At 44.3% G+C, this 15,506-nt stretch overlaps 1 protein-coding gene across 5 annotated transcripts in view; it reads left to right on the forward strand.

The window, feature by feature from the left end:
• Positions 1–15,506, forward strand: part of DISC1 (DISC1 scaffold protein) — a 373,181-nt gene that overhangs the window by 140,887 nt on the left and 216,788 nt on the right. For all 5 annotated transcript variants that reach the window (XR_008957969.1, XR_006410079.3, XM_026504170.4 and 2 more), the window contains exons 7-8: positions 8,648–8,702; positions 12,998–13,100. Coding sequence is in view for 3 of the 5 variants with exons in the window: in XM_026504170.4 (XP_026359955.3) it covers positions 8,648–8,702; positions 12,998–13,100 (158 nt within the window). In the remaining 2 variants the exon portion in view is untranslated. The remainder of the gene's footprint in view (positions 1–8,647; positions 8,703–12,997; positions 13,101–15,506) is intronic.

A 15,506-nucleotide genomic window follows, 5' to 3' on the forward strand; every position in this document is an offset into this window, starting at 1 on the left:
AATGGGGAGAGAGACAGAGGAGCCGGGAGAAGACTGTTTGGAGATGAAATTGATATTCCTCCTCCTTTCCCAGAGCTTTTTGCTAAAATGGTACTTCAGCATCAGGTCACGTATACACAGGCAGGAGATGGACAGGCAGCTGCCAACAGAGAGCAGACTTTCTGCCCAACTCTGTTCTGAGGGCTGAAAAATTGTGCCTTGCTTAGAAAAATGACAGACATCTGGTCTCTGTTTTTGCCTCTGTCACCAACATCATCTGGCACTTTATATAACCTATGTGTCTTTTAGCCTCTCTAGCTCTCTGCAGATAAAATAATATAGGTAAGAGAATCTTGAATGGCAGAATAGTAAAAGAACTTTGGGTGGCAGGGTTGAAAGTTTCTTAGACATAACTTGGCTCAACTGCCTCACTTTGTGGATAAGGAAATAGAGCTCCAGAAAAAAGTGACTTGTTCAGAGTCTTACAGAGAGTTAGTGGGGTGGTGGAATTCTCAGAGGCATTAATATTCTTGTATTCAGCAAAGGTCAGATGAGAGTAGGGACGCAGTTTGTTCTTCAAAGGCTCGTCTTTGCGGCAGGTGTGTGGTTGGCATCCTGGGTGTGGTCTAATGTGCCGGGCCAAGGCTGGTGCCAAGGGTGGTGGTGGTAGAAGGAAGCATAAAGAACGAAGGAAGACCACATAAAGTGAGACATGAACACAAAGGAGTCACTTCAGGCCCACCTGACATCTGTAGCCCAGAGGAAGAGGACCAATGGAATGCCTGCCTGACCTTGTCTCTTCACCCTGGCATCTGTCCTTCCTGCCTTGGGATTCTGATGGGCTTTACACGTGAATGCCTGGCCTGCATGTCCAAGAAATATCCACACCTTCAAGGTAGCCACTGTTCAACCAGTGCTTGGGCCTGTAGGTCTGTCCTCCCGGCTCCTCTGTCTCTCTCCCCATTTGTAGTTTCATCCTGTGTCTTGTTCAGTGCAGTGTTCCACCCTCGAGAGGAATACCTGGAGAAGAGTCCTGGCAGGAAGCAGTCTCATGGCTCTTTGGAAAGGCACTTCTGGTCTTGGCTGCCTGGCCCAGATCCGGATGGGCATGTACCTTTGGCCTTGTGGAGGCTTCGCTCCAAGAGTATGGAGGATCAGGGCAGGGCCCTCTGATGCCTGGATCTATGAGAACTATTGGAAGTATTACTAAGAGAGGGTACAGATTCAAGTTGCTTATAAGGCTTTTGAGTTACGCTTCCCTAAGTCTGGAGAAGTAGGGAGTGAATAATGGTTGGTTGCTATTTGACTGGGGTGTGGAGTTCTCTAAACAAATAGATATCTAATACAGTGATAGGTTATTGAGGAAGATTAGCAAGATATTCTAAGCACTATCACTCTGAATTTTACAGAGTGACCCTCTGGCCTTGGCAGCTTGGCGGCAGAGAGGACTCATTTGCACTGGCTAGCGCCTGGCTCCAGGCTGGGACCTCTGGGTCCAGTCCTGGTCCTTACTTCTGACCTTCTAGCTCTCCACACGTCTCCATTCCTGTGCCAGTGTTTGCTAGGGCTGCCATAACAAAGTGCCGCAGGTGGGTGGCTTAAACACAGACATGTAGCATGTTTGGTTTGTGTCCAAGATCAAGGCACGGGCAGAGCGGGTCCTTCTGAAGACCTTGAGGGAAGAATCTGTTCCAAGTGTCTCTCCTTGGCTTATAGGTGACATTCTACTCCCTGTGTCTCTTCCCACATTCTTCCTTCTATGTGTGTTTCTGAATCCAAGTTTCTCCTTTTTATAAGGACAACAGTTATATTGGAGTAGGGCCCACCCCAATAAGTTCTTCCTAACTAACTACGTTTGCAATGGTCCTATTTGCAAATAAGGTCACATTCTGAGATGCGGGGTGTGGGTTGGTTAGGACTCTAAGATATGAATTTTCGGGGAATACAATTCAGCCTACACACAGTCTATGAAGAGAAACCATCCGAAAGAGATAAGTCAAAGAGAGCCAGAGTGCTAAGATACGGGATTTAGGAAGAGGAGTGGAGAGCTTACTGAGTAGACTCTAGGTTTTTAACTTCTTCTTCTTCTTCATATAAAGCTCCACCTACAGCAAGATGGTCAAGAGCAGTCATGGCCTTTAATCTTCACTGATGCTGGGATAGTAGTGGGAAGTGGGGACAAAGATGGAGCCTCTCACCATCCTATGGTTTGAGTGTATCTCTGATAGAGGTGTGGGTGTTTCCACCATGCTTCACCTGCAGCAGTCCCTCTTATCCACGGGCATATGTTCCAAGACTTCCAATGGATGCCTGAGAGCACAGGCAGTACCGAGCCCTACCTATACCATGGTTTTTCTTGTATAAACATACTTATAATAAGGATTAAGTCATAAATTAGGCCCAGTAACAGCTTAATAACAATAACTAATAATGAAATAGAACAATTATAACAATGTATTACGATAAAAGTTGCATAAATGTGGTCTCTCTCTCAAAAAATCTTACGGTACTGTACTCACCCTCCTTGCCGTGAGATGATAAATGCCCACATGATGAGATGAAGTGAGAGGAATGACGTAGGCATGTTACGTAGCGTTAGGCTACTATTGACATTCTGATGATAGCTTGGAACATCATCTGCTTCCAGACTGGTTGACCGTGGGTAACTGAAAACATGAAAAGTGAACCATAAATAAGGCAGGGACTAATGTGTTCCTTAGAAAGAAGACAAGAAGGTGAGCAGCACTCACTAAGCAAATATTAATTAAGTACCCACTATGTGCCAGGAACTTCTTCATGAAAGATCATCGCCCTTGACAGCTCTCTGTCTAGGGGGAGGAGGCAGAAAGCAACAATAAATATAATAAGCAAGTAGATCACATAGTAGGTTAGTAGGTAGTGAACGCTGTGGGGGAAGAAGAGGAGAGGATGTGAATTTGCAGTTTTAAATGGAGTAGTCAGGCTGGCTCCCTGAGACAGTAAGATTAGAGGAAGGACTTGAAAGGGCTGGCCCGGCCTGTGTCTTGGGGGCAGGGGGACCATCTAGGCTCAGAGGGGCATGTGACCCCCAAGGCAGATTGGAGGCGCTGTCAGGAGGCTTCTGTGGCAGCACAGAGCTGGTGAAGGAGGGCCTTGTGGTAGAGGTAGTCAGAGATGTGATGGCAGGTGTGCCCTGCTGGTCCTTGGCTTTCCCTGGGTGTCCTGGAGCCGAATCTGAGCCAACCAGTGGAGATGGCAAAGCAGGGAATCAGCTCACAGGCCTTTGTAGAATTTCAGAGGGCAGTGTCTGTGGCCAGAGTGGTAGCAGCAGAGGTAGTCCTTTGGTTGGCCTGTTCTCCCTTAGAACTGTTTCTCAACCTGAGTATCCAACCCAAACTACCTGGCTGATAGTGTCCTGCATATGGCTCCTTCTGGCCCTTGCTAGTCTTGGCTTGTGCTATTTAGATTCGTTACCGTGATTGACTTCCATCCCATCTTCCTTTCTCATTAATGCTGAAAAGCAATCTGTCCCTCCCCAAGCTGAATTTTTTATTACTGATATTTTTGACACCAGTGGTAGCATTCTCGTGATACTACAGGGGTGTTTAAAAGAGCCCCTTTACATTCCTAATCTGAAGCTCGGGCATTTGTGAGCTCCTATACTGACCCAGTGGTCCCATCATCATATTTTTTTTTAAATCGAAGACATTCTTCTGTAAATTTTTCTTTCTTTTTTTTTAAAGATTTAATTAATCAATTAATTAATCAATTTATAGATCGTGGGCAGGGGGAGGGCAAAGGAGAGGGTGAGAATCTCAAGCAGACTCTGTGCTGAACATGAAGCTGAACATGGAGCCTGACACGGGGCTTGATCTCAAGGCCCTGAGATCAGGAGTTGGATGCTTAACTGACTGAGCCACCCAGGCCACCCCCTTATGTAAACTTTTCTTACAGCCATCCCTCAAATCCTTAGCTCCCATGCTACCAGTAGGACCCTTTGCATTCTGCACATGTCTGTTGTAGCCTCTCAGTCTGCCACTTGGGTGGGCTGCAAATGGAACCGTCTGTCAGTCTGAAGAAAACAAAAGAGCTGTCATGTTGTCTGTTGTCTGCCTGCTGCTACGGAGAAGCGACTTTTTGTTGCTGGACCCTGGAGTACCAGTACGTAGGGTCTTAATAACACATATGATTAATTGCGTGTTAATTTCAGTTGAAAATTGAACCCCCCCGTGGGTTAGGTTGCTTGGGTGGCATAACAAGGTACCACAGACTGGGCAGCTTCAATAACAGAAATCTACTGTCTCTGAGTTCTGGAAGCTGGAAGTCTAACAGCAAGGTGTCGACAGCTTTCATTTCTCCTGAGGCCCCTCTCGTTGGCTTATTGATGGCTGTCTTCTCCCTGTGTCCCCACATGGTCTTCCCTCTGTGTGTGTGTGTGTGTCTGTATCCGAATTTTCCCTTTCCATAAGGACACCAGGCATGTTGGATTAAGGTTTACCCTCATGTCCTCGCTTTAACCTGATTGCCTCTGGAAAGACCCTGTCTCCAAAGAAGGTCCCATGATGAGGACACCAACATAATGAATTGGAGGGAGAGGGACACAATCAAGTCAGAAGTACCCCTTTGCCCTCGAGTTCTTCTGCCGCCACCAGCTCCAGGCCCATCTACCCTTGATGTGCTTTCTCTGCTGCGCATTCTTGTCAACAGTCTTGATTTTTCAAAGGCTTCGTTTGTTGAAGGTGAATTTTGGTCATATGATTTAAACACCAGTTTGTGAGTAAAGAATAATGTGCATTTGCAAATAATGATAGCGATTGTCTTGTAAATTTAACATAATTCTAAAATAAGATTCTAGAAGTCAGGCTGGACAGTGAAAGCATGTTTTGAGTAAGTACTCAGCTTCTAGGAGAGGCAGTACCGGTTAGTGGTTAGGAGAACAGACAGCCGGACTGCCTGGGTCATCATTTACCCACTTACCAGTGGGTTAACCCTGGGACGGTTACTTAAATCTCTCATTGACTGACTTTTCTTGTCTGAAAATGTAGATATTACAGTACCTACTTCGCAGAGTTGTGAGAACTTAGAATGCTCATGTATGTAAGGGATGTAGAAGAGGGCCTGATACACAGGAAGTGCTCAATAAATGTTTGACACTACTATTGCCAGGATGGCTGCTTTGCACAAAGATACTCAGTTTTAATAAATTAGGTCTGAAGTGGTTCAGGGGCCACAGGGTGATGGTGGGGCACTAAGCGTGTGGGGTCAGTGTGACATCATTTGTACCCCACAGCAGACACCCACCCTCGATCAGAACGGATCTCCTTGTTATGGATTTTATATATAGATTGCAGTTCTATGTAAAATTTGTCTGGAAGACTTCTGCTCCTAAAAATAGCTTGAAAACCACTAGCCTGGTATGTAGATTATTCATATCCTTCTGCCCCCTGTTGCTTTCATTCTGTGTATACCCCAGGGATGCAACTAACGTTAATATTAGCCTGAGCAAAACATAATTAGGAAGGTAAATCTACTGCAAAAAGTAATACAGCATAAATTAAATAAATTAAATATAAATCAAATCAAATATGAAACAATGCATTCAATTATCTGCATCGTTGCTTCCCTGCTCTAACATGGATATTTGAGAGGAGACTCATTTTCTTTCTGGGATACAGCCAGAGCCAAACCAAGACCAATGAATTGTGTCAACCCCTGGAAGGCTGGTTCTTGACCTATTGCGTGTGAGTTAAAGGCAATGCTATTTGGTCAGCTGAATTTTCGGGGTCAGTACGTGGACCCACCACCTATCTATCTTCACTGTTAATGCATGAACTAGGCTTTGTGTGTGGCTGGGAACACCTACTTATAAAATACTATTCAGTGCTCATCATATAGGATTAATTTTGTGCAGAACTGTTTCCTGAAAAGTTATTAGTTGCATGGACTCCCATCAGCCTGGCAAGGGAAAGTACATTTCTGCCCACGGGAAGTTTGAAGTGTGGACAGCAGACATTAGCAGCGCGAAGCAAGTGCTGCTTCTGAAATCAGAGGCAGAATGGGTACAAGTGCATCTTTGACACCCTCTGCCCTTCTCTCTCCAGCATCTCGAGTGGCTGGGTCCGTGCCCTACTCTTCATGTTAGCATGGCATTCAAACTTACCTGCCTTTGAAAGATCCAGCCTCTATCCGGCCAGCTGGAATTCTCCAGGCAGGGCTCCACATGTGCGTTCCTACTGTTCCCACCAAGCACACTGATATTTGTCTTATCGTGACTCCTGAATTCAGAAGGTTCTTCTGCCATGTGCTCTGCTCTTTGTCAGCTGTCATCTGACCTCAGCTCAATAGGGTGCCCCACCTCTGTTGATTGCGGGTCTGAAGTGGGGATGACTTGTTTAGAATGGATCTGCCCCAGTTCCAGGGCATTTGCAATGAACTTGGTTGTACTCAGAAGTCACAGGTTGGTGGAGGTGATGACATTCAAAACCAGTTCTTACAGCTGATGAACAGCAGCAGTGGGCAAATTGGCCACCTCCCTCGGATACTTTGCAACCCCTGCCAGAGAAACTTTTCCTGACACCCCTCCCTACACAGACCCCAGAAAACCTGACCTTCCCTGCGTTGGCAGCTCCCCATTTTGCTAAGTGACCCTTTCTCTTCTAGTACCTATACCTATACCTCCCCCCCCCCCCACATTTTTTCTTTTGGGCTATTGTGTGGCAGCAGTGAGCTGTTGAGGGCAAGAACCAGGTCTTTATATTCTGAGTTCATAACTTACTAGGTGCCCAGGAGATATTGAAAGAATTAATGAGTTTGTGAATGAATGAATGAATGAATGAATGAACAGACCCAGAGCATATGTTTTCACTGTTTTTCAGCATCAACACAATGGAAGAATCCCGGCCTTCCTTTCCTTTCTGACTTCTGTCCCTCTGTTCTTGCCCTTGGGCCTCCCAGCTGGGTTTCTGCTGAAGGTGCCTGCCTGCCTCCTCCAACTCTCATAGTTCTGCCCATTAATTTTCCAGAAAAACTCTATTTCTTTCCTATTGCTCTCCTGCTCAAAACTGGAATAATTTCCCATTGCCTGTGGGATAAAGCTCAGAACTCCTCAGTCCAGCATTCAGTATTGACTATAGTTTGCCCTTGATATTCCTTTTTGATATTCCTATTTTGATTGTAAATATTCTAAACACATTGAAAAATACATACTCATTTACCCACCACTGAGATTAAACAAATATTAGCATTTCCCCCACTTACTTTCCTAAATAAACAAGCACACATTACAGGTGTGGACAGATTTTCTCTTCTGTCCTTTGCCTCTCCCCCACCCCCATCAGAAAAATCCTTCCCCTTCTTGTCCATCACAGTTCACCTCTGCAAACCATATGGCCCAGTTGGACTCATCTTTTTTCTGGAGTTTCCTTCTTCCTTCTTTTCCCTTGAGGCCCAGTTCACTTTCCGCCTCTTCCAGGAAGCTCTCCCACTAGTCCCATGGTTTTCTAAATTGCTACCCAACTTACTGTCTTCACTATGCCCTTGGAGACAGTATCTGCCTGATAGGTTTTTTTTTTTTTTAAGATTTTATTTATTTATTTTAGAGAGAGAGAGAGAAGGGGGGGCATGAACAGGGGAGGAGCAGAGGGAGAGGGAGGGGGAAGAATCTCAAACAGACTCTGCACTCAGTGTAGAGCCTGATGTGGGGCTTGATCCCATGACCCCGAGATCATAACCTGAGCTGAAACCAAGCATTGGACACTTAACTGACTGACTGAGCCACCCTGGCATCCCTGCCTGTGATAGTTTTTATGTAGCAGTTTGATCCTAGCACTGGGTTCCTATTTCCGATAGTAATTTTTTTAATCTTACTTTATAGTGTAGTTGATTGTCTGTGTGTACTTCCTCTCTTTTAGGTAACAACTTTGAGAATAAGATCTGATTCTTAGTTTCATCCATCTGTCCATCCATCCATCCATCCATCCGTCCATCCATCCATCCATCCTGTAGGTCTTGACTGAATGCCTCCTTATAAGCTGCTGGAATTGCTGAAGCACTGGGGATACAGGAGTGAACCCAACTGATGGTTGCTGTAATGGTGGAACTTATATTCTAGTGGGGTAGACAGAAATTACCAGAATAAATGAATGTGTCAGGGTGAATAGTGCTAAGGAGAAAAAGGAAGAAGGGATAAGGCTAGAGAGAGTGAGGATATTCTATACTTTAAATATAAGTATTTCCTAAATGTTCCACCTCACTGCTAAACCCGGAAGGTGCTTGGTGCATATTTGTTGGATTACACAGTGTACCTGGATAGATAATATTTGATAACTGCCCGTGAAATGCCACCCTATGTAGACCATCCTTCTTGGAACGTATAGGAATGTAAATTTTCATCCTTTGCTGCCAGGACATCTGGGTTGTTACTTTACCCTATCTGTGTGCTATGGAGATGTTCACTATGGAAAGAACAGATTTAAGTACTAGCCTAAGTAGAACATAATTAGGGAGGGGAAATCTGCTTCCTCGCAACATGTTAATTCCACAGTCAAATGGAACCAATTTGGTATCATCTTTCCCACTGTTCTTCAGCCTTTGGGCTGATGGAAAGTTCACCCTTTCACAGAGTTCCTGTATGTGGTGGTATGGAACTATGATTCCAAGAAGACCAATGTCCTCTTTCTAATTCTTCTAGCCTCCAGGAACGGATAAAATCCCTCAACTTGTCACTTAAGGACATCACTGCTAAGGTAAGTACCTTTATATGCCTATTTTCTAAAGTCTCTGAAGTTTTCTTTTGACTTAATGTCATGTCTAGCTCACATGAAATTTCAGTCTAGCTCATGGATCTGAAAGAAGTGTAGAGTCTACAGAGCCATTCGACAGGCCAGGTGATGAGCCCAAAGAGCCGGGAATGGGGACTGCTCTCGTGGTGGAGGTCCTGGCTTGTGGTCCCCCAGGGATTGACTGGTTTGGCCTTTGCTTCACAGGAGCTGTCAGTGTTAAGGAATGGGAAATGAATGATTTTGGTTACCATCAAATGCCTTTGCATGAAAAGGCTTTCGGGATGGGAGTCATCTGAAAAAATTAAATGCTTTTCTTCTGGGAGGATAGTGTTCAGGGATCCTCACAAACAGATTTTGGAAAAGGCATAGCAGGTGTTTGTTTTTGAAACTTTTTAAACTGACTTTAGAATAATTTTTCCTATCTTCTCTGCCATTTGTACTTCATACCAGGACCTCAGTTTGTACAGAGATAGTGCACTCTTGCATTATTCCCTGGGAACACATAGCCAATTCAATTAAATAGTCAATGTCATGGTTGGTTAGGATAACCACAGTTTACAAAACAAAATCCTTCCCTGCAGAGATGGTTATATGTGACCGAGTTATTGACAAACTGAGAAGGAGGATCAATTACTCTGTGAATTACTAAATGTGTGGCAGAGAACTGGGATGAATCGTTAATTATTTGCGTTAGGTCTGGGAGCCAGGGCTGGTTATAAGATTGTCAGAATGTACAAAAGAACAGGTTTCTGAGCAGAGAGCAAAGCAGACAAGAGTCCACTTGGCCTGGAAGGAATGTTTTCTTGCCCTCCCCCAGCGCCCAGTAGAGAGATTAGGAAGACCTGCCAAGGGGCTTACACGTCACACAGCTGGGCTGAGATTGGGGATGTGTTGTTGGCAAAAGTGTCCAAAGTTTTTCTGGACCTTTTTTCAGTTTTTGTGTCCATTTTCTGAAAAGAAAAAAAAAAAAAAAACCCCAAAAACCCAAAAGACAAAAAAACAAAGAAAACCATTAAATGATTTTGCTAAAAAATCACACAGCCTCAATTTGATAGGCAGTTGTCCTGCCAGAAAGTTTCCCGGAAAAAGAGTGAGACCCAAGCCACTGCTTTACTCAGAGCTGTGCAAGGAGCAGAATCCCCAGGCAGGGGTCCGGTAAAGGGCTTTTGTCATGAGTTCTCACACTGCCCAGGGCTGAGAGACCTTCTTCCCTGCTCAAGGGAGACTGACTCAGTTTACCCATTTTGTCTCGTGAAGCAGGAGGGGAAGCGCTAGAGGGCGTACCTGGATTACTGCTCTATATGTTTCGGTGATGTCCTAGGTTAGTGTTCATGTTCTATGGCTGTCTGCCAGGTGGAGCCACTGGGGAGGTGAGGAGAGACCAAAGCTTCCTGTATGGAGCAGGGGGTAGGAGTATTCCTTCTCCCGTATTTTCTGGTGTACCATTTATCGGGTGCATCCTAATTTCTGCATAGAATAGAAAGGCGGAAGTACTCTAGGGTTTGGATTTACTGAGTGTTGGCACGTGCTGGGTGTCATCTGAATGAGTCCCTATGCCAGCACTGAGCATGCAGGCATGCCTAGTACAGAATACACATGGTATTGATATAGGAGTGTGTTTTCTAGGACATTTTATATTATGCACACACACATATTAACACATGCACACGATAGGGGGATTTGTTGATAATCTCCAGCTACTGTTAAAGCTCTTGGATTTGCCCAAATGCCAAAAGTGATTGGCTTTGTTTGCATACCTTCTCTAATGCACTTACGAATAACTTCTAATTCCCTTGCTTTTCCATAAGATTAAGGAATTCATATCTAAGATTTTAAAATGTAAATCCAAATCTTCATTTGATAATGAGTTCCTCAGGGTCCAATTTAATCTGAAAATAAAAAGGAGATGCAGATTTTCTGGGGCGTGTATGTGTATAGGTGGGTGTATGAACGCACATACACAAATGTGTGTGTGTGGGGGGGCATATATTAGTCCACATGGAATTGAAACAAAACTGCTCGGTCACACAGAAACAACTTTACTCTCTGGGATCGATTGGCTCATGACCTTGAGATAAAAATTGCAGGTTGGCCCAGTTTTCTTCCTTGAGTGTATAAGATATATAGATCTGATAGTCATTTGTTTCCTCCCCCAAAGAGAGATGGAACCTTCCTTCATTCATTACATTTCTTTGATGCTTATGGCTCCCCAAACCAGGTAATTAAGGGATAAATGAGATGGAAGAAATAGTTGGAAATAAATGGAATATCTGAAGATTGGTAGATATTAGATTACATGCAGCAGTGCTTGAAAGAATGTACATTGCAATTTAATAAGAAGATTTAGAAAGATGGTCTCATATTAATAGTGACAGCTTGAAGGATAGATTTGCTCAACAAAGGAGAAACTGACCCAATTATGATTAACAGAAGCTGTTAACTAAAATCAGGAAGACTGGACATCATTGGATGAGACATAAGAATTATGGCTGGTGTTACGGACTTAGCAGAAATGTTCCTGGACTTCCGATGACATTCTTAGAGGGATAAAAAGGGATGTGCCCACCATCAGGCACTGGGCCAACCCAAGACTGAGTGCTGTGGGGGGCAATCCAGAACATCTTCTTTTTATCACCCAGTTCGGACTCCTGACAAATCTCAGGACCGTTTAGAGGGTCTAGGAATTCTCACTTGGGGCACGGGGATGCTCGTCACGGCCGATGCTGGCTTTGGCGTGGAGGCCACCACACCGAGGCCTTGATTCTCATCCAGAGAATGAGTTTTGTAGAGATTTGGGAAGTTACAGCTGCTTAATGGAAAAGAACATATTTAAGGCCATGAAAGAAATAGTATAACATTTTAGGCAGGATGGGTGAGGTCTGCTTTGATTCCAAAAATAATTTCAATTCCAGCCTGAGATTAAGCAAAACAATTCAAGTTGATGGTATCTAACGAGATCTAGATTCTTCTGGGGAAATTGAATTTTATAGTTTCTCTGGGCTCTATGAACCCAACTGGGTTAATTTTAGTTTTTGAATGGAATCAGATTTTTAGCAAGAAAACAGGTATCCTTTGCGGACCGTCCAAAATGTCTCCATACACATGTTCGTTGTTATTCAACTGAGCTGTGTGCTTTGGTCGAACTGGATGTTTTTCTGGGTACTCACTAATTTGGGTGTAGATATCAATCGAATATGAGGTTTTTGCTTTAAAAAAAAGGAAAAAAATGTGATGTTTTTGTTTCAAATAAAATGAAAGATAACCTAAGACATTTGGAAAAAGAAAGTGAGATTTCAGATTTTTGCTATTTTTGAAAGAGCCAAAGAAAAATGTAGGAAGTGTTTGAGTATCCTGGAAAAATACGTGATAAAACCTGTAAACCTCATTGAGGTCTACTTGCCTGTTTTTCAAGTCTGACTTGCCAGCGAATATGTGCCCTTAAAGTTTCATTTGACAGCATCTACTAATAATTAGCCTGCTTTTGATCTCAGCTGCTGTGCACCTTCAGTAACTACTTACCATGTGCCAGACACAGAGCACAGTCCCTGCTCACAGAGAGCTTGCTTCCTGCTGGAGAGAGATAGTAGGAAAACAGAAGAATAAAAACAAATAATGTCAGCTGGGGAAGACATGGTGGGAATCCCGCAGGGGGAAGGTGGAAGGGGAGGGAGGGTTGAGAGGGTTATTACTTTATACAGGTAATCAGCCAGGCCTTTCTTCCCAGGTCATGTCTGAGCAGAGCCCTGAAGGGTGTGAGTGGGCTAAGCCACTTGGGGCAAGAATATTTCAGAAGGAGGGAGTAACCCTGGGGAGGGAGTAGGCAGGGTGGCGAGGTTACTCTAGTTTGTGGTTGCATTCTGGTGTGTTAGGTCTTGTCGTATTTGTGTGTGGGTGTGGTGAGGGTACGGGACCTGATGCTTGGAGTGTGCCAATGCTTGCTTTATTTAGTCCTCCCTCCCTCCCTCCCTCCTTCTCTCCCTCCCTCTGTCCTTCTCTTCCTCCCTCCCTCTGTCCTTCTCTTCCTCCGTCCCTTCCTCCCTCCCTTCCTTCTATGCTCCTCCCTTCCTTCCATGTTCCTTCCTCCCTCCTTTCCTCTTTTCTTTCTTTTTACATTGCTTGCTTTTAAATAACTCTCCTTCAGTTACTCTTTATCACCCTTCTTAATTGCTTATAAACCCAGAAATCTCTCACGGGCCGGTCCATTGCCTTCTGATTTTTACCTGAGTAAATGACGAGTTCTGGCTGTTTCTGTCCCCCAGGTGTGTATGAGCGAAAAACTCAGCAGCACTCTCAGGAAGAAAGTAAATGACATTGAAACCCAACTCCCGGCGTTGCTTGAAGCCAAAATGCTCGCCATATCAGGTAACTGGACATAGAGGGGACATGAAGCAGTTGAGGGGAATGATGCCAGCTGCTACCACATCCAGGTTTTGTCCTCGAGTAACATCCTACCTGTTACTTATGTCATACTTGGACATTACGGAGCTTTTGTGGGAAGTCTCACTAAAACTCATGGACTAAATGGGCAGCATGCCTCCTTGTAAGACTCTTAAAACTACATATGCACATATAACAAAAAAAATAATAAGTTGTCTGTGTAGGTACCATATTTTGGACTTCCGGTTTCTGTCTCTTTAACAGACTAGGTACGCTGCATGCCATGTAAGTCTAGGAGGTGTTTATGTAGCATTCTGTGTCTGTCGAGGCTCCTTGGAGACTGTTGGACATGGTCAGCCCCTTCCTATAGGGAGAGAGAATAACACGAGAGAAGGTGATGTACTCAATTTCACATCCCAGTTAGAGATACTCGATTTTTGGAGGATTCTCAGAATATCATAATCGTTCCCTCATCTGCTAGTTATTAGGATATATTTTCCCTTTAATTAGAAGGTCTCTGAAAATAGTCTCTTACCCTATCGTTTGAAGAGTGCTTTCAGGCATTCCCCTGTATTGTATTTTATTTCGTTTTCACAACAGCTGGATTAGGTAGGTGGGAGGGATAGGGGGTCCCAATGAACAGATTAGGAGATTGAGGCCCTGGGGTATATCCTTTGGTTAAGTTCAGCCCGTTAGCTAAGTGGTGGCAGAGCAGGGGCTCAAGTTCAGGTGTGATTCCTCCAAGTATTCTCTGAGTTTTACAGGCTGAGTGAATCTACAGCACATCAGCTTCAGAAGAATCATAAAAATTTAACGAAAAGGTATAATAATTACATGTATGGGTTTTAAATGGCATTTTAAGAAGGAGTACAATAATTGGCAGCTTCTGCTCTTCAGATCATTAAACAACTAATGTTGGCAGCTAACGAGCGATTTGGTTCCTGGTGCAGCCAGGCGTATTATTTACAACCAGAGCAACATCCAAGTGTGAATGTGGGGCTTGGCTCTTAATAGCTTCACATGCCATTTACTTGAAATTATGGCCCCATTTGCTAAGAGGAAAAAAAAAGAAGATTGAACACAATCTTGCTTCTGAGTTAGTGTTTTTGCCTTCCTTAATCCATATATCTTCCTGAGGAATACAGGTGGATGTGTCTCTATTAAGCCCAAGGGACGAGATGTATCATTCAGGCAGCAGGGATATCCCTCTCTCAAATGTGAATAATCTCTTTCTAGAATCCCAGGGAAAATTCTTAAGATGGTTATTGCATATGGAGCCTGGGTTTCATGTTTAGTTCTTTGATCAGCTGAGAACATCAGTGAGGCCTAAACGGTGGAGGATGACCTGAATTAACTGGGATGGGAACTCACCTCTTGACCTCCCTATTTCCTGATTACTCTGTAGGCTGTTGGCGAGCAGGCTTCCCAGTCACGGGCTGTCCCCATGGGCTGTGCCAGTGCCAGGGTGGGCATCATTCTGTACATAATGTGGTTTCTGTTTCCTTTTGAGCTAAGCTCCACAGCAGGGAGGACCTGAGCAGGGAAAAGGCACTTCCTGTAGGATCTTGACAGGCCTAACTTAGTACATTTGGAATGGCAAACCCTCACTCCATTAGACAAAAACTATGACAAACCTCTCCAAGAGAAAGAAACCTTTTTCCATTTTGGTCTGTCTTGTGAGAACGCTGAGGGGCAATGCGCTAGGGATTCTCAGACTCCCTCTTGAATGAAGAGGGTCTTAAGGGGATGTCTTTAAGATTCCCAAGGGTCTTTTGTCTGTCTGAAAGTTTCTTCGATTCACTCCTTGATTTGGTCTATAGACTGAGACCTTCTCTTAATTTAAGAACCGTTTGCTATCTGCAGAGACTGGGAATAAGAAATGGTTTTATTTTCAGACTCATCTAGTCCTAGCTCCTTTATGTTTAGCAGTGTGTTCTTTTTTTTTTTTTTTTTTAAGATTTTATTTATTTATCTGAGAGAGAGAGAGCAGAATGAGAGAGAGAGCACAAGTGGGTGAAGGGAGGGCAGGGGGAGAGGGAGAAGCAGACTCCCCACTGAGCAGGGACCCAGACATGGGGCTGGATCCCAGGACCCTGGGATCATGACCTGAGCTGAAGGCAGATGCTTAACCGACTGAGCCCCCCAGGCGCCCCTAACAGTGTATTCCTTAGCTCGCTTCTCTTCTCTTGCATTGCACTGGAGGCAGTGACAGGACGCTGGCAGGCACTTCTTGTGTTCTGACTGGGGTTTCCTTGGCTGGATGACCAACTTCATTAGGAACTTTTTTTCCCTCTGTTACTGCAGTTGACAATGATACCAGACTTTCTGTTACTACATGGCAAGGGTCCCCTTTCCTCCAGCTTCCAATTATATTTTTCTTGCTTCCCTTTT

Source organism: Ursus arctos, unplaced genomic scaffold, assembly GCF_023065955.2.
Source record: "Ursus arctos isolate Adak ecotype North America unplaced genomic scaffold, UrsArc2.0 scaffold_7, whole genome shotgun sequence".
Classification (NCBI taxonomy): domain Eukaryota; kingdom Metazoa; phylum Chordata; class Mammalia; order Carnivora; family Ursidae; genus Ursus; species Ursus arctos.